The sequence below is a fragment of the Callithrix jacchus genome, chromosome 14 (assembly GCF_049354715.1).
Source record: "Callithrix jacchus isolate 240 chromosome 14, calJac240_pri, whole genome shotgun sequence".
NCBI lineage: Eukaryota > Metazoa > Chordata > Mammalia > Primates > Cebidae > Callithrix > Callithrix jacchus.
The window spans coordinates 19428673-19453576 of record NC_133515.1 but is presented as its reverse complement, the minus strand read 5'-3'; the positions used below and the strand labels follow the sequence as shown (position 1 = coordinate 19453576).

Sequence of the window (24904 nt, the reverse complement as noted above, 5' to 3'; positions counted from 1 at the left end):
TCTGATTGGATTGTTTGTTCTTCTTTACTGTAGAGGTTTGAGAGTTCTCTATATATTTTAGATACTAGTCTGTTGTCCGGTATGTGGTTTGCAGGTATTTTTTGCAATTCTGTGACTTGTCTTTTCACCTTCTTCATATGGGTTTTTATGGAGCAGAGTATTTTATTTTGATGAAGTCCAGTATATCAGTTTTTCCTTTTATGAGTTGAGCTTTTGCTGATAAGATCTCTTTGCTTAGCCATAGATCCTGATTTTATCCTAATTTTTTTCTAAAATTTTTATAGCTTTATATTTTACATAAGGTTGTGATCCATTTTCTAGTTAATTTCGGCATAAGGTGTGAGGTTTTTAGGTCATAGTTTATTTCTTTTCCTATTTTGTTTCACTCATTGGTGTACTATCCCTCCACCAATACCTGTAACTATACATTAAGTCTTAAAATCAGGTAGAGTGATTTGTCCTACTTTGTTTTTTCCAGAATTCTTTTGGCCACTAGTTCTTTCGCTTTTCAATTCAAATGTTAGAATAATTTTGTCTATATCCACAAAAGATCATGCTGAGATTTTGATAGGAATTTTAATAAACCCATATGTCAATTGGAGGATTGACACCTTCCGGTTTTTTAACACAACGTATTTCTCCATTTATTTAAAATCTCTGATGTCTTTTTTTTTTTTTTTTTGAGATAGAATCTTGTTCTGTCACCCAGGCTGGAGTGCAGTGGCATGAACATGGCTCATGGCATAGCTTCAGTCTCCTGGACTCAAGCCATCTTCTCACCTCAGCCTCTCAAGTAGCTGGGACCACAGGTGCATGCCACTACACTAAGCTAATTTTTTTTTAGCTTTATTTATTGTAGAGATGGGGTCTTGCCATGTCGCCCAGGCTGTTCTCCAACTCAAAATCCTCCTGCTTCAGACTCCCAGAGTGCTGGCATTGTAAGCATGAGGCACCGCACCCAGCCACATCTTTGTTTTCTTTCATCAGCATTGTGTAGTCTTCAGCATACAAATGCTGTATGTGTTTTGTTAGATTTGTACCTAATTATTTCACTTTTTTGAGTGATTGTAAGCAATATATATATATATATATTGAGATGGAGTCTTGCTCTGTTGCTCAGGCTGGAGTGCAATGGTGTGGTCTCCACTCACTGCAACCTCTGCCTCCTGGGTTCAAGTGATTCTCCTGCCTCCGGGGTACCTGGGATTATAGGCATGCACCACCACGCCCAGCTAATTTTTGTGTTTTTGGTAGAGACAGGGTTTTATCATGTTGGCCAGACCTGATCTTCTGGTCTGACCGCCTTGGCCTCCCAAAGTGCTGAGATTACAGGCCTGAGCCACCACACCTGGCTGTAAGTGAGATTTTTAATTTCAGTGTCCCTGGTATATAGAAATATAGTTGATTTTTATATGTTTATCCTATATCCTATGACTTTGTTGAACTGTACTTAGAGGAATGTTTTTGTAGCTTCCTCGGAATTTTCTATGTATAGACAGTAATGTCACCTGCAAATAAGGGGAGGTTTTTTTTTTCCTAATCTTTATGCCCTTTTTTCCCCTTTGCCTTATTGCACTGGCTAGAATTTCCAGCACGATGAAAGCAGACTTTCTTACCTTATTTTTGATATTAGAGAGAATATATTTAGTATTCCATCAAAAAGAATAAGGTTAACCAGGTTTTTAGATATTCTTTATCAAGTTGAAGAATTTCCGCTCTATTTCTTTTTTTTGAGAATTTTTATTATAAGTGGATGCTGACTTCTTTTTTTTCTGAGTTTCTTTCTCAGGAATATACTGACTTCTAATGTTTTTTTCTGGATAGACTGATATGATCACATGATTTTTCTTACTGGAAAAAAGAAAATGGTGAGTTATGTTGGTTGATTTTCAAGTTTTGAGCCAGCCTTGCCTCTGTGGCATAAACTTCACTTGGTCATGGTATAGAATTCTTTTTATATATTGCTGAATTATATATGCTAATCTTTTGGGAGGAAATTTTGCATCTATATTCATGAATATTGGTCTCTAGTTTTGGTTTTCTGTACTGCTGTTTTCATCTGGTTTTATTATCGATAATAATAACTTCATAAAATGAATACTGAAGTGTTCCCTTCTCTTCTATTTTGTAGAAGAGATTGTGTAGAATTGCTGTTTGTTCTTTAGATGTTTGATGGATTTTGCCAATGAAATCATCTGGGCCTGGAGATTTTTCAAATTATGAATTCAATTTCTTTAATAGTTAAAAGGGTATTCAAATGAACTATTTCATATTAAGTACATTTTGGTAGTTTGTGCTTTTTGTGGTATTGGACTACTAAGTTGTCACATTTATATGTATAGAATTGTTTGTAGTACTTCCTTATTCTTCTGATATCTGCAGGGTCTATAGTAATGATTCCTGTTTTATGTTGGTAGTTTGTGTCTTCTCTCTTTAAAGAACCAACTCTTTCATTGTTCTGTGTTTTTTTCTTATTGTAATTGTTTTCAATTTCCTTTATTTTAGTTGTTTTTTTTTAATTTATTTTTCATTTTTATGTTCTTTTTATGGTTTCATTCCTTCTGCTTGTTTTGGGTTTTCCACCTGAGATATTAATTAGATTATTGAGACTTTTTTCTCATGCATTCCTCTTGGCTCACTTCTGCCTGGAGACCTCATTTCTGTGGACGAGCCCCTGCCAGTGTGTTTGTGTTCCTCAGAAAGATCTAGAAATGCCTGGTTTCCTCAGCCTGGTGTGGAGACAGGTGAGGTGCAATTCCCATCCAGTCTGCCACTGCCATCTCAAGTCCTTAGGGTGCTGGGCCTCAGTTCCTTAACCTGTCTGCCTGCATTGTGAGGTTCTAATAGGATCATAAGCATTAGAGCAATCTGAAAATTACAAAACTCTAAAAGCAACTAAGAGCCAGGAGAACACTAGAATAAGCAACTATATTTCAGCCGATGCTATTGAAATGTTTAGGAACAGCTGGGCATGGTGGCTCACACCTGTAATCCCAGCACTTTGGGAGTCCAAGGTGGGTCACGTGAGGTTAGGAGTTTGAGACCAGACTGGCCAACATGGTGAAACACAAAAATTAGCTGGGCATAGTAGCACAGGCCTGTAATCCCATTGGAAGCTGAGGCAAGAGAATTGCTTGAACCTGGGAGGTGGAGGTCGCAGTGAGCCAAGATTGTGCCACTGTACTCGAGTCTGGGCAACAGAGTATGACTCCATCTCAAAAAAAGTTTAGTGATGAAAGTTTGTTTTATTCCTTTAAGTATTGCTATTACAGTGAATGGTTTGTTTCTTACCTGACTTGAGCTGGGTAATTTGGGAGAGTAGTGGTGGATGTAACCCTGAGAAAGCCCCCTCCCCTCTGGCACTGCCTGTGAGTGCAGGGCATCTGCAGGACTCTGGGCTCACTCAGTAAGCCCATCTGGCTCTCAACTCACTCAGCCTCTATCAGTGATTGAGCTGACACTTCATCTCCAGGTGCACTGTTTTATACTTAGTTTATTTCAGAACTCAGATGAGGAAGATGGAGGCTATTAGGCCCCTAGAAAATTCTACCATTTAGGGCACTGGTCAGGAGTATGGAGAGATAACACAGAGAATGGATGATGCAGACCAAAGGGACCTACCTGGTACGTGGACCTCGGGATGCTGGCATTTTTTTCTCCCTTTATCCCTCCCTTATTTCTAAACATTTTGTTGAAGTATAACATAGGGCAGAAAAGTTCACATGTACGTGGCCAGCTTACTGAATCTTCACAGAACAGTCACCAACACCAAGACCTAAAACTGCACCAGCCCCCAGAGCCCTTCCAATTCCTTCCTAGTCACTATGCCTCCCATGGAATGCACATTCCTTAGACTTGTGGCTTCACACATTTGACATGGGTAGGGCTGTAGCTTGGTGTCCTGTGATTGTACTAGGCCAAGTGGGCTGTTTTGAGTTGTGTAATTGGCTTCCAGCTTTTGGACTTGGGCTAGAAAACTTAGGGCTCAGGGCACAAGCTGCTTTAACTTTGTGGGTGCTGCTAATGGTGGTGGCTGTGTCCACAGGTGTGCTTCTGCACAGCCAGGAATGTGAGCAAAGTGTGGGCCTTATGTGATGCTCCTTGGGCCTCAGCAAAGGCACAAAGGCATTTGCATGAGCCCAAAAAACAGTAGGCCTTGAAAGTGGACCTTGACCTTGAACCACAATTAGCATAGGTATGTGGCAGCAGGAGCCTGAGTACACACAATTAAATGTCAGTGCAGCTGTCAAGGCAGAAGGCAGAGGGTGAAATGGAGCCAAGAGCCAAGGATACAATTTAGGGAGAAGAGAGTCTCTGCACTGGAAGGAAAACAGAATAGGGGCTTTTAAACTTGGCAGCTTCCACATGGTGTTGACCCTGAAAGAGCATAGAAGCCAAGAATTGAGGTTTGGGAACCTCTGTCTAGATTTCAGAAGATGTATGAAAATGCTGGATGTCCAGGCAGAAGTTTGCTTCAGGGGCAGGGCTCTCAAGAACCTCTGCTAGGGCAGTGCGGAAAGGAAATGTGGGGTCAGAACCCCTCTACTGGGGCACTGCCTATTGGAGCTGTGAGAAGAGGACCACTGTCCTCCAAACCCCAGAACAGCTTGCACTGTGTGCCTGGAAAAGCTGCAGACACTCAATGCCAGCCCATGAAAGGAGTTGGGAGGGAGGCTGTACCCTGCAAAGCCATAGGGGCGGAACTGCCCAAGACCATGGGAACCCACCTCTTGCATCACATGACCTGAATGTGAGACATAAAGTCAAAGAATATCCTTTTGGAAAAGATTTGACTGCCCTGATGGATTTTGGACTTGCATGAGAGCCTGTAGCCCCTTTGTTTTGCCCAATTTTTCCCATTTGGAAGAATTATATTTACCAAATGCCTGTATCCCCACTGTATCTAGGAAGTAATTAACCTGCTTTTGATTTTACAGTGTCATAAGTGGAAGGGACTTGCCTTGTCTCGGATGAGACTTTGGACTGTGGACTTTTGAGTTAATGCTGGAATGAGTTAAGACTTTGGGGCTGTTGGGAAGCATGACTGGATTTGAAATGTGTGGATGTGAGATTTGGGAGGAGCCGGGGTTGGACATATCAATGGTTTGTCTGTGTTCCCACCCAAATCTCTTCTTGAATTCCCATGTATTGTGGGAGGGATCCAGTGGGAGGTAACTGAATCATGGGGGCAAGTCTTTCTCATGCTGTTCTCATGATAGTAAATAAGTGTTACAAAATTTGATGGCTTTAAAGAGCAGTTCCCCCGCAGAAGCTCTCTTTGCCTGCTGCCATCCAGGTAAGACGTGACTTGCTCCTCCTTGCCTTCCACCATGATTGTCAGGCCTCCCCAGCCACATGAACTGTAAGTCCAATTAAATCTTTCTTTTGTAAATTGTCCAGTCTCAGGTAGTCTTTATCAGCAGAGTGAAATGGACTAACACCTGTATTGGCTACAACTTCCAGTAAAATGTCGAATGGAAGGGGATAACTCTGGCCATCCTTGCCTTGTGACAAAGAAGGCTTTCAGTATTTCACCATTAAGTATGACCCTTGCTATTAGGTTTTGGGGTAGATATCCTTTATCAAACAGGAAGTCTCCTTCTAGCCAGTGTTCTAAGAGTTTTTTCTTGTCAGTTTAAGTCTTAAAAAGATGCTAGCTTTTATTAATATTTTCTGTATCTATAGGGATGATGATGATTTTCCCTTAATGTTCATACTATGAATTACATTAATTCCCTAATGTTAAAACCATGCAGCATTTCTGGAATAAACCAACATGGACATGAGGTACTATCTTTTTTATATATTCTTGGGTTCTGTTTGTTAGCATTTTGTTTAGGATTTTTGCATTTCTCATGAGTGAGACCAGACTATAATTATCCTTTCTCAAACGTCCTTACCAGGCTTTGAAATGAAAAGTCATACTGGCCTTATGAGTTTGGGAATTTTTTTTTTTAACTTGCGCTTGGGGATGTATTCGTTTTCTATTGCTACCGTAACAAATTACCATAAATTTGGTGGCTTAAACTAAGACAAACATTTAGAAACGGCAGGGCATGGTGGCTCATAGTAATCTTGGCACTTTGGTGGGGGGCGGGGCACAACACTTGAATTTAGGAGTTCAAGACAAGCCTGGGCAATGTGACAAAACCCTGTCTCTACAAAAAAATATAAAAATTAGCCAGTTAGATGTGGGTCTCTACCTGGGACTCCAGCTACTTGGGAGGCTGAGGTGGGAGGACTGCTTGAGCCCAGGAGGCAGGGGTAACAGTGAGCCATGATTATGCCACTGCACTCTAGCTCAGGCAACAAAGCAAGACTGTCTCCAAAAAAAAAGGCAATACAAATTTATCTTATGGTTTTGAAGTTTAGAAATCTGACTCACACCTCACTGGGCTGAAGTGCAGGCATCAGCAGGGCTGTGTTCCTTCTGTAGGCTCTAGGAGAAAATCCTTTTCTTTGGTTCTTCCAGATCCAATGGGGCCACCTCCCCTCCTTGGCTTGTGGAAGGAACCCTTCCCTCCACCCTAAAAGCCAGCAGCATTGTAACCTTCAGCTGACCCAGCTTCAGCTGTCACATCTCCCTCCTGCTCACAACCGGAAAAGGCTCCCAGCTTTCAAGGACCCAACCATACCTAGACAGTCCAGGATCATTTTCCTATCTCAAGGTCTACAGCCTTAATCACATCTGCAAAGTCCCGTTTGCCAGAAAGGGGGGGAACATATTAATAGGTCCAAGAATAAGGGTGTGGATGTCTCTTGGGGCCATTATTCACCAACCACAGGGAGGGTTCGTGAAAGATGGGCTTTCTTTAAACATCTCAAAGGATTCACAAATAAAGTTATCTCAGCCTGACCTTCATGGGAACTTTAATTATGCTTTGTCTTTTTTTTTTTTTTTTTTTTTAAGACAGAGTCTCTGTCCTCCAGGCTAGAGTGCGGTGGCATGATCTCAGCTCACTGCAGCCTTCGCCTCCCAGGTTCAAGCAGTTCTCATGCCTCAGCCTCCAAATAGCTGGGATTACAGGCCTGCACCAACACACCCAATTAATTTTTTATATTTTTAGTAGAGACGGGGTTTCACCATATTGGTCAGGCTGGTCTCAAACTCCTGGTGTCAAGTGAACCACCCCCCTCAGCCTCCTAAAGTGCTGGGATTACAGGGATGAGCCACCACAGATGGCCTGCATTGTCTTTGCTATATTTTCTATTAATTCTTATATTAACACATTAATTTTCTACACAAATTTGTCATTTCTATATATTCAAATGTATTGACAAGGTTTTAATGTCCACCACATCTGTAGTGATATCCTTTTTTTCCGTTTTTTAACTTTAGAAGAAAAAAACAGGTTTGCTGAGGTATTTGCATATCACAAACAATATTGGCCAGGCACTCATGCCTGTAATCCCAGCACTTTGGGAGGCTGAAGCAGGCAGATCACAAGGTCAGGAGTTCAAGACCAGCTTAACCAATATGGTCAGACTCTGTCTCTACTAAAAATACAAAAATTTGCTGGGCATGGTGGCACACACCTGTAGTCCCTGCTACTTGAGAGACTGAGGCAGGAGAACTGCTTGAACCTAGGAGGCGGAGGTTGCACTGAGCCAAGATCATGCCACAGCCTGGACAACAGAGCGAGACTGTCTCAAATAAAACAAAACAAAGTAGTATTTTAAGTGCACATTCTATGAGTCTTTACAAATGTATGTAGCCAGGTGACCACCACAATAAAGACATGGAGCATTCTGAATACTGTACCACCAAAAAAGATTTCATGTGCACTTTGAAGTCCACCCATGAAGCCTGGCAACCATAGCCTTTTGTTTTTTTGACACAGAAAGGTCTAACTCTGTTGCCCAGGCTGGAGTGCAGTGGCACGATCTTGGCTCACTGCAACCTCCACTTACCGGGTTTAAGCAATTCTTCTGTCAGCCTCCTAGGTAGCTGAGAAAAAAATTAGCCCATGTGCGCTACCACATGGGCTAATCTTTTTTTTTGAGATGGAGTCTTGCTCTGTTGCCCAGGTTGGAATGCAATGGCGCCACCTTGGCTCACTGCAACCTCCACCTCCCTGGTTCAAGCAACTCTCCTGCCTCAGCCTCCTGAGTAGCTGGGATTACAGGCATGCACCATCATGCCCAGCTAATTTTTGTATTTTTAGAAGAGATGGGGTTTCCCCATGTTGGCCAGGCTGGTCTTGAACTCCAAACCTCAGGTGATCCACCCACCTTGGCCTCCCAAAATGTTAGGATTACAGGCATGAGCCACAGCGCCCAGCCAATTTTTGTATTTTTATGAGACACGGGGTTTCACCATGCTGGCAGGGCTGGTCTTGAACACCCAACCTCAGGTGATCCACCCACCTTGGCCTCCCAAAGTGCTGGGATTACAGGTGTGAGCCTGGCCACAACCACAGCTTTGTCCCTATAGTTTTGCTTTGGAAAAAAAAGTCACATAAATGAAGTCATGCTGTATGTAGCCTTCTACATCTGGCTTAAGAGCATAATATAATTGGGATTCATCTGTGGTTTTGTACATACCAGTAGTTTGTTCCTTTTCATTGTATGGATGAACCATGACTTGTTTATGTGTTCACCAGTTGTGCGTTGTTTTGGGTTTTGGCTGATGAAGGCTGCCACAAACTTTTAGACAGGTCCAGATCGAACATGTGTCTTCATTCCTCGAGTACACATCTAGGACTGGGATTGCTTGGTTCTATGGTGCTGAGCAAAACAAGTTCCCTTAGATACAGGAATTTTAAGCTTTTTATTATTGGTTTCTATCTTAACTGTATTATATCAACAACATAATCTGTATGCTTTCATTCCTTTAAAGGTATTGAGGCCTGCTTTATAGTAAAACACAGTCAACTCCATGTTCTACGTGTGCTTGAAGATAATGAGCATTCTCTGGGTACAGTTTTATCTATGCTCACAAGGCCAAGGCTGTTGCATGTTTTCTTCAAGTCTCCCATATCTGCACTGATTTTTAATCTGCTTGTCCTATCATACACAAGTGGTATGTTTAAATCTCTCACTAAGTATGAATTTGCATTTTCCTATATTCCCATCAATTTTTGCTTTACATACACTGAAGCTATTATTTTGTACATAGGGATGTATAGTTCAGACTGCTATTTATTTTACAGGTCTCCCCATCCCTAGCAATGCTTTTGGCCTTAAAAATTCTCTTAATATACAGAAAATATTGGCCAGGCACAATGGCTCATGCCTGTAACTCCAACACTTTAGGAGGCTGAGGTGGGAGGATCACTTGAGGTCAGGAGTTTGAGACCAGCTTGGGCAAGACTCTGTCTCTACAAAAAAAAAAAAAAAGGGGGGGGGGGGCGTGGACATGTTCCAAAGACAGCAGGATTACTGGAGCCCAGGAGTTTAGGCTGCAGTGAGCTATGACTGCGCCACTGCTGCACGACAAATTGAGTAATAGAGCAAGACTCTTAAAAAAAAAAAAAAAAGCTACACATTAGTTTTTCGTTAAAATTTGAATAATGTATCTTTTCCCATCTTCTTTTAACCTTTCTCTTGTCTATAAAAGCAAAGTTCTAGACTGTTCTCTTGTAAACTACATATAGCTGCTTTTTTAAGAAACATCTAAAAAAAATTTAAGAGCATGTAATATAAGTACTTACCGATATATGTGGGTCTAAATCTACCATATTACATGTGTTCTGGTTGTCATGCCTGTGCTATTTTCTGTAGCTTCTCACTTTCTTCTGTATTCGCATTTTAAAACTAGTTTTCCTATTAGTCTGAAGTTACGTCACCACGTTGCATGGTTACCCTAGAGATGGCGAGAAGCAATTGTGACTTACCTGTGTGACTGGGACTCCTCATCATTTCCCAGTTAATGCAAGAATCTGAGACCCCTTGATTTACCCCATTCCCAATTTTTATGCCACTATTTTCTCATAATTTAATTCACTGTGTATTTTCAAGTCCATAAGACATTATAATTATTTTATACAGGCTATTCATTTGGATTTATCCATACGGCTACCATTTTCATTACTATACATTCCTTTCTACATGAGCATTGTGTAAACACTCCTTAGGTGAGTCCATTATATCTCTCTAAAGGGTTGGCCTGCCCCTGGCCCAGCTCCCCTGCCTGCCAATATCTCCTTTCCATAAATGCTGGAGAATACCTAACTTTGTGAGGCCAAACCTTTCAATGGCTCCCACTGCCTGCCAGACAGGGCTTACAAACTCTTTCCTGACCCAGTCCTTACCTGCTTCTGAAACCTGGCCCTTACCAGAACCCCACTCCTCCCTGGTACTAACTTTCCAGTGCATACAACATGCTGTGCCTTGTACTGGGTCTGCCTCCTTCTTTCATTCACTGGACAAATTGCTCCAGTCCCTCAGGACCAGTCACTTCCTTGGATGGCTCCTTGTGCTCTGTCAGGAGAGAGACACCCTTCTGAGAGTGGCTTGCTCCAAACCTGCTTGACTGTCCAACCTGCTCCGGCTACTCCGTGATGCATGGATGGCCTGAATCACATTGTGTCCCCATTTCCTGGCCCAATACGAACATGGGGCCTATACTGAGTTCATCCACAATATTTTTCCTTGTGTTGCTTTGAAGCTCAAATTCTAGTCTATGCCAAAGAGCTTTAAAAGTCAGAGGGAGTACAAGCCAGGATTAATGGCTGTTAGTTAGAAGCAATTGTTTCATAAGCTTAATAGGAAAAATTTTTCAACAAAACATGACAACTTTATTTTATTCCCAGGAGATTAATTTAAGTATCAGTGGATAATTCATTTTCTAACCTTGTGCCTGATAGTAAATTAGCTTTGTAATAAGAAGTCATTGTTAATTTTTTTTCTTTGTTGTCCAACTTTTAAAATAAAATCTTACATGGAACCCAAATATATGAAATACCTTAAAAATTCACATTGTGGTTGAAGCAGGAATGAGGCTTTCTCACAGCAGTCATCAGCAGTGCAAAATGACAGCGCTCCTGTTAAGTCTAGAGTCTTAGGTTTCCATTAAGTTATTTTCAGCTAAAACTTGAATAACTGTTTACCATTCCAACAACCCATCTCACACTTCAAAATACGTTATTCAGAGTCAAGGAGAGCTGCTTTATAAACAGTGTGGTTAAATACAGCCACATATATAACAAACACTCCCACAGTGTCACCAAGCCCCTCTGTGAGTAGCCTGCTCAGCTGGCACTAAGTACTGTTGTGCTCGCCTGGCTTTGTACCTCAGGTCACTACCCTCCAGGACTCCCCGCCTACCAGAACCTGGGTGTCACTGATCTTGAGAAGAAACTTCTGAGCTTGTTCTGTGACACATTTAATTTAATTTACTGAAGTTTTAAAAGATTGATATTTATGAATTTCAAATGCAAAAATAAAATTTAACATGTACAGATAAATTGTGCTATGCAAGGCTTTATTTACAACTTAGATGACTTTGATTGCTCACAATCTGACACAGATTAATAAGTTTTGTCTGAAAATATTCATAAAATACCTCATCTTCAAAATAATTAAAAAATGTGATTATTTTTAAAATAAGTTTTCAAAAAGGAAAATTAAACACATTTTAGTAAATATATAGATATGTTTTATTTGTCAAGAGTAAATGTCAGTTTTATTTAGAATATTCAAGTACAAAAAATGAAAATTTATGAATGTTAAATGTTAGAAATCATTAAAGTATTGAGAATAGTAAGGCACTAAATGCAAACATCACATAAAATATGAATTAATCTGCATTTTTATATGTTTAATATTCAGATGTTCATATGTTTTTAAAAAATATTTTTAATAAAATGATTCAACCTTATTATTTTTCCCCTGGAAGGCAGAGTTTAAACAAGTATGTAATGAAATGTTTTCCTAATGAAAACTGTGATACACCCATGTTCAAAGGTACTTTCTCAGGAAAAAAAGAGTTAATATAGTTGGATGTTTTAACTTTTAAAGATATTTTGTTTCACAGCAGTAATACATCAGCCACAATAAGGCATCCTGAAGCATGAAGTAATATGTTTAATTTGACACAAAAGCTTAAGAGGGTATCACCAAATAGGGTAACTGTATCAAAAATTTTAGTTCTATAAAACTATTAAGAGGTTAGAGTTTTAGCTCTATAATATACTCCAAAACAGAATTCCCCAAAATATTTAGTATATATAAAAAAGGTTCATCTTGGACTATAAATGCAATGAGACAGCCCCAATATGAATGGGTTCTATATTTTCAATGGCACTGACACTGTGCTCTTTGGTATAATGCACTGCAGTGACAATAGCTTGGTAGCAAGAGAAAAGATTTAGTCATCACAAAACAGCAACTTAAAAATTTCTAACGACAGTGAATATATAGGTACAAGCTAAGTATCCCTTATCCAAAATGCCAGCCATCAGAAATGTTTCAGATTTCAGTTTCTAGAATATCTGCATATACACAATGGGACCTGGCTCGAATTACATAATTCATTTATGTTTCACATACACCTTATACATATAGCCTGAAAGTAAGTTATACAACATTTTTTGTAATTTTGTGCAAGAAACAAAATCTGTTTAAAGCATAAGAAAGCAAAGGTGTCAGGTAGGGTCAAGTCAGTGCTCAAAAAGATTTAGATTTTTGAAGCTTTTGGATTTCAGATTTTTGAATTAGAGATGTTCAACTCATAATATAATTCACTCTGGCTTACATATTGACCTTGTGCTTGAAGGTACTTTTCCATAAATACAGTAACTGTGGCTGTTCGCCAAATATAGACGAAGTGACAAAGCAAATAAAAACAACAAAATCAAAGCACACTTCTAGTTGCTTTTTTTTAATGAAGTTTGCTTGTGATGATGACCTTCTGTGCTCTGGAACTTCTGTTTTACAAAAAATTGGAGCTGGAAAAAAAAAAGAATCTTTTAATTGGTACAATTTAAAAAAAACATTCAAGAAGTAAAAATTAGCAAATACGCATCTAGTATATTATAGGATATCTAGCTACAGGACTTTGAAAAAGGAAAGAAAAAAAACAAAAACACCAAACCATATTTTCTTGAAGATAAATTCTTCAGAAGAGCTCTCAAAAAATATGGACTTGGTCCTGATTTTGCAAACAGCAGCAGGTTTCTCAAGTGGAGCAGGGTGATAATTTTTACAAGGTAAATGTAATTTATCTTTCATATATGAGAAAAAAAATGGGAAATCTAATTTTAGTAACGCTGGGTTAAGATGAAGAAAAAAATATATTAATAAAAGATCCCTTAGCTTTAAAATCCAAAGCAGGTTGAAAAGCAGCAATAACTATAGTTTATCTTTCAAAATTCAATGCTTAAATAATATATAGCTTTTATACTACTATCATATTTATTCTTTAACAAAGAATTGCATGCCTACTATATAGCAGACACTGCTCTAGGCTCTGAGGATGGCTATATCAATAAACAAGATAAAGATCCATGCTCTTGGAGAGCTTACATTAAAAGATCATACATGAGAATTCCTTTTTTCCAAAAGTACCTATAAAATATATAGGCCAATAAAATCTGCCAAAGTCCTGTGGATTTACTTCTCCACATATAAAAACTTGAAAGCCACCATGAGCCAAGGTTATGTCCTTCTATTTTAAAGTTGAATTGAAATATTCTGAAAATGGGTCTGAAATAGTAGGGAACATGGGAGCAGAGGATGCTGCTAGCACAGGGGCAGCTAGAGTAAACCGAGGCAGAGTCCCACAAATGAGCATTCTGAACAGAACAAGGCATGATGAATTTCCTCAACAGCCAAATAAGAAACTGACAGGGACATATTAAGTGGGAGAAATAAAACAAGGGACATAAAGTACAGAAGGAAATTAACAAAAAGGAAAATAAACTTATTTTCTAAAACTTGAGTAACTGATTTTAACACATACCCCAAACCTACACACCTTGTGATCATCATCCACATGCTACTCATGGCCGCCCCCTTGCCTGTGGCCCTCTCTACCTTTCTCTGCATCTTTACGTCCATCATTGGCTTCACAAGCTCTGACATCAACACACAGGAGTTCGAATCGACAGCTTTGTTCCCTTATTAAAATAAAAATTCTCACAAAATCAGTATCAGTAGAATTTGTTCTTAAAAAAAATCGAACCTAAGAATTAGTTTATTAAAATACTATTTTATGTTTGTAATTCCCCAACAAAGGGCACAGCTTCATTTAGACATGAAATTCAAAATAACTCATAGTAGGTCAGTGGCCATTAGCTGTGTACTAGGGCCACGGCTGGGCTATTAAATAAGAGCAACAATTTCCCCTTCAGCTAACTGATCCTTTTTACACTGTGATTATTTCTATTTTGTTCATTCATTCTAGCAAATATTCACTGAACACGTAACATGTGCCAGGTGCTGTTCTGGATGCTGGGAAAACAGCAGTGAACAAGAGGGACAAGGTCTCTCCTCTTCAGGAGCTGATACTTAGTTGCAGGAGGCAGACAAAGCATAAGGAAGCAGAAGTAAGAAGCACAAGGAAGATCCCACAGGGCAATGTGACAAGTGCGAGCTGGGCTGCCAGGGAGGGTGACTAGGCCTCTTACTTCTTACGGTCCTTGTCCTTCCTCAGATTGCTGCCTGTTGCCAGAAAGGACTGGTTGTGGGATGTCTCAGAGGTAGCTTTCTTTTTAGAGAAAGCAATTATTTCTTCTTCCAAAAGTCTTCTCTTTTCTTCGAGCTTCATTCTCTCTTCTTGGTGAAGTCTCTTAAGGTGCTCAAATTTGGCTTGTAGCTGGAAACAAAAGTGCAATCCCCACCACTGACACAGCGTGGCAGCAGAGACATGCTCTCCCGCTCAACAACACAAAGGTGGACCCCATGGCACAATACACAGTAACCTACAGTTATCTCCAAATTTTCCTAAAATCTCAATAGTTCATGCTTCAAGGAAAAGTTTTCATATGGAATTCCCTTGGTAAGTTTTATTTTAAATGAGTTCCCATGCAAAAAAAAAAAAATGCTTAAACCAAATATAATAAATATCATAGTCTTATGAACAAAACTTTTGAAAACATGTGACATTTTCCTAGTTTTTATTTTCTCGCTGTATATTTTCCCCACAAAACCTCTTAAAGTCTCTCAAGTCCATGCTCAATAAAAGTAAGAGATGCAAAGTACAGAAGGAAATTACCAGAAAGGAAAAAATGCTATATTCCAAATAAAATATGTGCAGTAAACAGTTACTGTAAAATTGCAGTGGTAAACATCACTGGAAAGCAAGTGTCAATTGTCAACTATGTCAAGAACGTTAAAACTGTATTATATTTTTCCATAGTCTTCCAATGTCTTGAAATCCAGGCTTTAAAAAATCCTAAATTCAGAGAAAGCTTTATATATATATATACTCATTGGAGTACAATGTATACTACAATAGGAAAAAAACTAGCCTAAGTATCCAATAAAAATAAAATCAAACAATAAATTAATGCTAAATATATTTAATAAATGGGAGAGCAGAATGTGCAGGGCTGTTGAGCTGAGGGCAACTAAGAAGCAGCAGATACAGAAAAGCTCTCTGACCTCCCTTTAGGAGCCTAAAGGCAGGATATAGATGTGCAAAGACAAAAGGTATCCAGCCCCCTTCTCCAACCAGAGAGCACAAAGGTAAACCACCAAAGACAACTTCAGACCCTTTGGGGAGTGGAGACTGGTGCCAGACAGATCTACATTAACTAGCTTTACTGACTAGCCTCCATCTGCCAGCTATGTGCCTTCCTCCAAGTTGCTACCCCAAGAGACTCCAAGTCCTTTTCCTTTGTTTTGTCGTTTCTCTAAAATTTAACTGTTCTTTGTTGAAGATGCTATAGAAGGCAGGATGCAGATGCCTCTTTGAGAACTACTACTGTCTGTACCTCCCATGTATATGTCAAATATACATGCTAATAAACTTCTGTTTGTTTTTCTTTTGTTAATCTGAGAATAAGGAGTCATTCCAATTAAGAACCTACGGGGGTTATTCTTCCCCTATACAACTGTTAAATGAGTTTCACGAAAGTTCATAAGATTACACAGAGATTTCTCTTAAGCAAAAAAAGCAGAAAAAATATTTAAAGGACACAATTCAGTACTTTTCATCTCCTTGGGGCTGAAAATCACCTTGATAAACCATATAAAGGGAGCAGTGTTCACCTTGGATGTCAACTTAGGGGCAGGCCTTTTACTTTATTTCGCTCCACAATTTAAGGAATGCCCTATATGGATTATAGAAGGCATATGTCTCAAAGCAATGAAGGGCATTCATGTAAAACTCTGGAAACTTAAAAAGGAAGCTTTAAAACAACTGGGATATACCAAAAGAAAAAAATCTATCTAATATTTTTACCATGATGGCTGGTATTGAGTAAGCACTCAATAAATATTAGCCATTGTTATTAACAAAAAACAGAAATCTCAGCTTGCTCCAACCGCCACTGGTAGTTCTTTCTGTGTGCTTTGCTCTGTTACAGCTGCAAAAGAGAAACCCTTAGCACACATGTGCTGGGGTAACTGTGTGAGCAATGTCTCCCTGAGGATTACTTAGGAACTACATCTTTCTCATTTTTATACCCCTAGAGCAGCACACAATGCTGCTCATAAAAGACTTCTAAAAGATGTAGAACTAGTAATGAGAAGAAATACAGATGAAAGTTATCTGAAGTTCTGCATGCAAGTTCAAAGAGACAAGGTCCAAGGAAGAATGTAGGTAGAGCTGGTTTAATTGTGGCTTACCCCCACCAAAAAAATCTATGGTGTAAAGCCAGCTCCATGTGAATCAGCGTCAGCTCCATATGAATCAGCTGTGTGCTGTGCCTTCTAACAACACAACCAGCATCTAGAATATACATTTTAAAAGATGACCTTGTTTTTGGTCCTCTGGTCTGGTTAGGTAAATCTGAGATTAACATTTTAGTTCTGGGTAGCAACCTAGCATTCATGCAAACAAAGCAGGACTTGGTATCTAGAAAAAGATGACATAATAGTTGAAGAAATATTTCACTGAAAATCTGAGACTGAGGGAAGAAACCAGAGAGCTCAACTCTGGTCTAATAAAACTGTTATGTTCCAAATATGGAATAGGTTGCCCTGTGAGCCAGTGAGCACCTGACAGGAAAAGTATTCAAAGGCAAACAAGGCTGAAACAGATGATGAAGGCCCTTCTAACCTAAGAAGCTTTTATTCCAGAGGATGCCTTTTCAGAGAAGCATCAGTTCCTTAGTATTTGCTTATTTAAATGGTTCTTGCTGTTAAAAAAGTTACATATTAGGTATGTGTGTGTGTTTAAAGGAGCAGGCTCCCCAGCTGTCATTCAAATCAGTGGCACAGAGAGCTCTTTAAACATGTGTGCACCCAGGATGTGGGACAGCAGCAGAATAGGGCAAAGTCTGGAAAGGAAGCAGCAGGGGCAGGTTTCTATCACATGAATAGAGATAGCTCTCTGGTGACTCAAATGGAGGTTGCATACCTCATATGCATACTAAAATATCTCGAAAGGTCACAGAGCATTTCATACATCATTCATGAGGCTGACTAAAAAATTCCAGGAAAATACAAAGAGAAAAACATTAAACAACAGGGGATGGGGTGGGACTATTATTCACACTGCATGGCATTTCCAGCTCTGGCTACCACATCTATTCCATATGCATGAAGCATTCATGCATGGTTCCATTATTCACTACAACAGTCAGTTAATTCAAATATATTTTCAAATTCTCAAAAAATTAAAAACAAGGGATCTTTTGTGCTATTGATAGTCACCAATTCTCTTACGATTAAGCCATCAATATGGTACAATAGTCCCCCCTTTTCCTTGGGAAATACGTTCCAAGACTCTGGGAGAACAGCTGAAACCACAGGTAGTACCGTGCCCTATGTTTTTTCCTATATATAGACACCAATGGTAAAGTTAAGGCACAGTAAGAAACTAACAACAACAATAATATAGAACAATTATAACAATACATGTAATAAAAGTTATGTGTATGTGGTCTCTCTCTCTCTCTCACTCTCTCAAAATATCTTATTGTAATATTTTCAGACCATGGTTGACCACAGGTAACTGAAACCTCAGAAAGTCAAACTGAGAATAAGCGGGGACTACGGTACAATGCTGTATCTTTTGTAAACACTGCTTTTAAGGATACTACACATTCTGTTACTCAAGGATCCTTTTAAAAGCATCCCCCCACCCCACGACTTTTTTTTGAGTCTCACTCTGTTGCCCAGGCTGGAGTGCAGTGGCACAATCGTGGCTCACTGCAACCTCTGCCTCCTGGGTTCAAGCGATTCTCCTGCCTCAGCCTCCTGAGTAGCTGGGATTACAGGCACATGCCACTACACCTGGCTAATTTTTGTATTTTTAGTAGGGATGGGTTTCACTATATTGGCTAGGCTGGTCTTAAACTCCTGATCTCAAGTAATCCACCCACTTCGGCCTCCCAAAGTGCTAGGATTATAGGCACAAGCCACCACACCCAGCCCCATTTTTAGAAATTAGAAATAAATGCTAAGGAAAATACTTCTCTCTGCTCAGCTAGCATATGACTTCCATCTAAGCTCTGTGTGGTCCCTTCTGCCTGGACTGCCTAGAAGTTACAGCCCAGTCTTCGTGTTCACTTAAAAACTCCCTCGATCTAGGACTCTCGGCTACCCTCTGTGCAAGTCCCTTCTTCATACCCGGTATTATAAGGCTCCTGTTCTCCTTGTGTTCATGGTTGTAACGTAGCTATATTTTAAAATTATAAATTACTGAGAATACTTTTTGAAAATAAAAGGGGCATAAATGTTAAATGAAAAAGTTATCCCAAGATACAGACTGACATGTCATATTGAGAAGAAATAATACCTTAATGATGGTCATGTCCCCAGAGGGATAAATATAAACTACTTTTTCTTGTAGTGGGGGAGGCCGTATGGGAAATTGGTGTGTCACACGTAGGATGCCTCAGTTCTTCTAGAATTTTGTCAATAAAGGTATAGGAAAGACAGCATGTCAACGATATTCAGAGACATCATTTGTTCTGTGCATCTCCTGACTCTAGTCATCTGTTCACACACCCTTATCTAAATACACAGTATTTTTTTTTTGAGACGGAGTTTTGCTCTTGTTACCCAGGCTGGAGTGCAATGGCGCGATCTTGGCTCACCGCAACGTCCGCCCCCTGGGTTCAGGCAATTCTCCTGCCTCAGCCTCCTGAGTAGCTGGGATTATAGGCACGCACCACCGTGCCCAGCTAATTTTTTGTAATTTTTAGTAGAAATGGGGTTTCACCATGTTGACCAGGATGGTCTCGATCTGTTGACCTCGTGATCCACCCGCCTCGGCCTCCCAAAGTGCTGGGATTACAGGCTTGAGCCACCGCGCCTGGCCCAATACACAGCATTTTACTAAGCTACATATAAAAATCTAGATTTATACAAAAGATAAATTAAGGGATATTTGTTTCACAGTAATACTGGCAAGGGCATTTTAAATAACAGTCCTTTAATATAGAATTAAATAATGTTTTGAGTGATATCTTTTTATTAGTGAATTGGTAAAACTAAGAATCATGCTATTTAAGAGAGAAACTCCTGAATAAAAGAGAAGAAATTAAACAAACATAATACCCATGTGCAACACGTGATCTGTGATTGCATCCTGGTTCAAAAACAAAAACAGAAAAATCACCAAACAAAAAGGAACAAAAGCCAATCTTGGGGCAATTGGGGAAATCTGAATAAGGACTGAAGATTGGGTGAGATTATGATATTCCTATTTTCTTAGGTGAAGGGAAGAACATACGTATCCTATACTTTCACTTTTCTGTTGTTTGAACTTTTTCCAAACAAAACATCAAATTTCAAATTATAAATAAATTAGTAAACTATTACTTTTACAAAACCATTTCCTGCAGGGTTCATTTACATAGCAATATAAGTGTACTTGAAATAAACTAGCACAATTGGATTACAGATTGACTCTTCAAGAAATTGTGTATTTTCAAGAAAATAGCTTTACTCAAAACCTAAATTGCTGCTTGAGAACTAGAAGCAAACAAAACTATGCAAGTTCAGTGGTGATTTTTTTGGTGCCAGGGCTACCCCAAGGTCATCTACACCAGGGGTCCCCAATTCCAGGCTGTGGGCCAGTACTGGTCGATGGCCTGGTAGGAACTGGGTTGTACAGCATGAGGTGAGGGGCAGGCAAACAAGCATAAATACCTGAGTTCCGCCTCCTGTCAGATCAGTAGTGGCATCAGATTCCCATAGGAGCGCAAACTCTATTGTGAACTGCACATGGGAGGGATCTAGGTTGTGCACTCCTTATGAGAATCGAATGCCTGATGATCTGAGGTAGAACAGTTTCATCCTGAAACCATCTCCCCTGGTCCATGGAAAAACTGTCTTCCATGAAACTGGTCCTTGGTGCAAAAAAGGTTGGAGACCGCTGATTTAGACCACCTAACTGCACCCTGAGAGACTGAGTTCAAAAGGGAAGTAAAGCTATGTCACAGCCTTCACAGATACCTATTTCAGGGCAAACAACCACCCCAGCAACACTCAAAAAAGGCTTTATTAAGCCACAATAAAAACGTTTATGGCTCGTGGTTAAAATACTTCTTAGTAACCTAGTCCACTACAAGCCCTTGATAAACCATTTCTAAAGGGAAATGGAAGAATATTTGTTCAAAAGGCCAAAATTATCTTTGGTCTCAGTCACAGGAGTGAGATGACAAAGGGAAGGTCATCATTTGAAAGGCATCACAGTAAGATGCATACACTGTGTTGCCACTGTGGCTGTGATGCCCACTATCTTCAGGAGTTGGCCTGTGGCAAATGTGCCTTACCCTGCCAGGCACAAGAAAACATCCAGTGGTGTTTCTTCTTTTAGCTTTGGCACTAACAAAGACAAACCACCACTGGGACTGGTTGAATAAGGCACCTAAAAATTGTATACCACAGATTCATGGATTCCACAAAAGAAAAATGCCTGCACCCAAGAAGGTAGCTGCTACAGCTTCCAGTTCATTGTAAGAATTTCAACAATTAGTCACTCCATAAATGTACTGCTTTAAAAAAAGGCCAAAGTTTTCGTTTAATTTCAGATTTTGATTTTTAAGTCAATAGTCAAAGACTATGTGTTGGAAAAGCTACGTTTTAAAGAACAAGTTGCCTACAAAAGTATCTCAAGTAAATTCTTGAATAAATCCTCCAAATTAATAGGACATCTAAAAAAACAAATGCAAATCACATCAAACCAGCATACTTGCCTCTCTCTCAGCTTCTTTCAATATGGCTTCTTTCTCCTTTACTCGCTGCACAAACATTTGCTTCATTTCTTCTTCCTTCCTCTGACGCTCACCATGAAACTCATGTCTTTTGGCTTCATAGGTCTCTTGAAGACTAAAAAGTTATTTGTGTTACTCTCCTGTTAAAAAATTATATAGGCCAGGCGTGGTGGCTCACACCTGTAATACCAAGACTTAGGAAGGTGAAGCAGGTGGATCACCTAAGGTCAGGAGTTCAAAACCAGCCTGGCCAAGATGGTGAAACCCCATCTCTACAAAAACACAAAAATTAGCCCGGCATGACAGCCAGTGCCTGTAATCCCAGCTACTTGGGAGACTGAGGTGGGAGAATCGCTTGAACCAGGGAGGCAGAGGTTGCAGTAGCCAAGATCACACCATTGCACTCCAGCTAGGGCAACACAGCGAGACTCCGACTCAAAACAACAAAGTGATATAATTGGCAGGGCATGGTGGCTCACGCCTATAATCCCAGCACTTTGGGAGGCTGAGGCGGGCAGATCACCTAAGGTCAGGAGTTTAAGATCAGCCTGTCCAACATGGTGAAAACCTGTCTCTACTAAAAATTAGTCAGGCGTGGTGGTGTGCACCTGTCGTTTCAGCTACATGAGAGGTTGAGGCAGGAGAATTGTTTGAGCCCAGGAGGTGGAGGCTGCAGTGAGCCAAGATCACACCATTGCACTCAAGCCTGGGTGACAGAGCGAGACTCCAACTCCAAAAAAAAAAAAGTGATACAATAAACTTGCAAAATACAAGTGCTCACTTAATGCCACCAATAGGTTCTTGAAAACTGTAACTTTAAGTGAAGCAATGTATAATTAAACCAATTTTTACCATGGAGTAATTGATATAAATAAGAATTAAGTTCCTATGGCATATTTCTGATCACAAAAACATCATCAAACTTCTAAGTAAAGACTCAAAACCCTTCTAATATTAAAGACCAAAATAAATGTGAGTTATATACACATTTAAGAAAAATTAACAAAAATAAGTAGGACAATTAATGACCCAATTTTTGGTGCATCCATGAGTGATGGTAGTCATCGTGGTGGAGGTGAAATCAGGGAATAAATGTTTGCAAAGGGAAAATTGTAAAGATCACCTCCTACCACAATGCAGTTCAAAAACAAACAGTAACAAATATGGCAGGTTCACTGAGCATTTTCACACTGCATTGCTTATTGTCCTATATTTGTGCAGTTATTATATGTAATAAAGTTATATGTTGCAATAATATACATTCATTCATTCATTCACCAACCCGCTTACTCCAGTTCAGGATCATGGGTGGCTAGAGCCTATCCTGGAAGCTAAGCAGGAACCAACCCTGGACAGCATGCCATTCCATTGCAGGGCACACTCACACCACCCACACTCAACTCAGACCGGGACAATTTAGACACGCCATGAACTTAACACTTACAGCTTTGGGATGTAGAATCCAGAGAACCCAGAGAAAACCTGTGCAGATACAGGGAGAATGTGCCAACTCCACAGAGACAGTGGCCCTCACTGGGAATCAATTTTTTTTTCTTATCAGTGTTATAACAAAATGATACTGAACAAAACATCGTTATTCAAGAACCTGCTGTACGTCTCCTGTTTGGCCCCATATATGTAACAGGTACCAGTATCTTTTTATACATGGTAACCCAAAACATGAAATTTCCTATAGCATGAGATATGAAGCCACCCATGTTAGTGCTGATATGGAGTACTAGAGTTCTGAAGTCTCTGCTTCAGCAAATCCTTTAGAAGAAATGCCCTCATTTCAGCCCAAACATGTTCCTCTTTTAACCTCTGTTCACCTGAAATCACTATCTGTAGAAACTTAGAAATCATGAGTCATCTTTTACTCTTCCCTTACCCTAGCTCCGTATCTTATCACCAAGGCCTGTTAGTTCAGTTTCTGAAGCTAAGTCTCTTAATATAACCTTCTTTCCATTTCTACAGATATCTGATTACAGCCGAAGCTGACCTCTGTGATTTTCTTTACTATTGCAATAATCTAATTCATCTCTGAGCTTCTAGTTTCTTTCTTTCATTTTGTTCTTCTTGTCACTCTAGATTTTCAACCAAACACACAGATCTCATTATCTTTTCTCACCATATTAAAGTTATGCTATCTATGGAGTAAGGTTCCACCTCCTTTAAACTGCACTTTAGAAACTTTATAATCTGGCCTAATTCTACATTTCCAAATTCATTTCTCACCAAACAATTCCAACACCCTCAGGTTCCAGCCACACCAACCTCTTCATTGTTCCTAGAATACACCTGGCATTTCAAGCTTCAGTTTGTGGCCACCGTCCACTTTCTACCCCCATGCTGCCCTGCTAATCCTCTGTCCCTCAAGGGCAAATTCACATGCAACTTCCTCTGTAAAGCCTTCCCCACTCTCCCCAGTTAGAATTAACTGTTCCTTCCAAGCACTTCCATGGCATTTACATCCTGCCTGTCTCTCCTTTCTCATAGGTCACAAATCTTGAGAACAGAAAATGAATCCTTATTCATCTCTGTAACTGACTATACAGCAGAGCTCTGTAGAGAGTTCAGTTTCTTCATCAATGTTCATTCAATAACAGAAACTTCTGGGAAGAGGAGGCAGATTTAACCAGCATAACCAGCAGAGAAAGGACTATCCTGGAACTCTACAGGTAGCTGCTCTTTCCTATGTTTAACATTTTGAAGGTATAATAAGCCTTCCTATATGTCAGAAACACTGGGCCCTTTCTTCCATTTGGAATTGCTATGAGAATATCCCAAAGGTTTGACAGAGAACATAAATTCACTTTCCAGCTGCATTAGTGAGAAATTTCTATTGCTTATAAAAATCAATCAATTTCAAAATATGATGAATTGAGGAATCTTATTAATCTTAAATTTTATAAGTGGAGACATTAAGCTTTTAAGTATAGAATTCTGTAAGTTCAAAGAAACACAGAGTAAGAAATACTGCACAACAGCTTCCATGGCTGAGAGGTGAGTGTGAGGCATGCACAGGAGGGGTTCCAAGAAGGAACTGCTGGGCGCAGTGGCTCACGCCTGTAATCCCAGCACTTTGGGAAGTCGAGGCGGGTGAATCGTGAGGTCAGGAGTTCAAGACCAGCCTGGCCAAGATGTTGAAACCCTGTCTCTACTAAAAATACAAAAATTAGCTAGGCACAGTGGCACGCCCCTATAATCCCAGCTACTCAGGAGGCTGAGGCAAGAGAATTGCTTGAACCTGGGAGGTGGAGGTTGCAGTGAGCCGACATCGCGCCACTGCACTCCAGCCTGGGTGACAGAGTATGACTCTGTCTCAAAAAAAAAAAATAAGGAACAGATCCTAAACACCTGCAGGAACATGTTCCTTAAAAGCAGAGATTTAAAAAGTGCAAAATACCCTGAACACCCTAAGGAGGCATTTTACTTTGTACCAGGCTTTTTTGTTTCTTTTAATCTTTTTTTTAAAGAAGCCCCTCTATTTATCAGCTACTTTCATCATCTTCAGAAGCCTCACTACATTTCATCAGTCCAACACCAGACTCATAGTCTCTAAAGACAAGCTTAAGGGCTGGGCAAGGTGGCTCATGCCTGTAATCCCAGCACTTTGGAAGGCCAAGGAG

At 39.9% G+C, this 24904-nt stretch overlaps 2 protein-coding genes across 21 annotated transcripts in view; one reads left to right on the top strand and one right to left on the bottom strand.

Moving 5' to 3' along the window:
• The window catches only part of LOC103789391 (SHC SH2 domain-binding protein 1), a 44881-nt gene that overhangs the window by 16764 nt on the left and 3213 nt on the right, over positions 1–24904 (top strand). Inside the window, exons 6-9 of the mRNA XM_054244681.2 lie at positions 5757–5787; positions 8840–9022; positions 22837–22920; positions 23772–23953. Of these exons, the coding sequence (XP_054100656.2) occupies positions 5757–5787; positions 8840–8860 (52 nt within the window). The 3' untranslated portion in view covers positions 8861–9022; positions 22837–22920; positions 23772–23953. The remainder of the gene's footprint in view (positions 1–5756; positions 5788–8839; positions 9023–22836; positions 22921–23771; positions 23954–24904) is intronic.
• The window catches only part of SEPTIN10 (septin 10), a 79704-nt gene continuing 66376 nt past the window's right edge, over positions 11577–24904 (bottom strand). For 12 of the 20 annotated variants that reach the window (XM_078348878.1, XM_078348879.1, XM_035271863.3 and 9 more), the window contains 4 exons: positions 21258–21390; positions 14571–14758; positions 13978–14060; positions 11577–12890 (listed from right to left, as the gene is read on the bottom strand). In XM_078348878.1, the coding sequence (XP_078205004.1) occupies positions 12694–12890; positions 13978–14060; positions 14571–14758; positions 21258–21390 (601 nt within the window). In that variant the 3' untranslated portion in view covers positions 11577–12693. Of the gene's footprint in view, positions 12891–13918; positions 14061–14570; positions 14759–21257; positions 21391–24904 lie in introns of all 20 variants that reach the window. The other 8 variants (XM_078348881.1, XM_002757488.7, XM_078348884.1 and 5 more) reach the window with 5 other exon arrangements.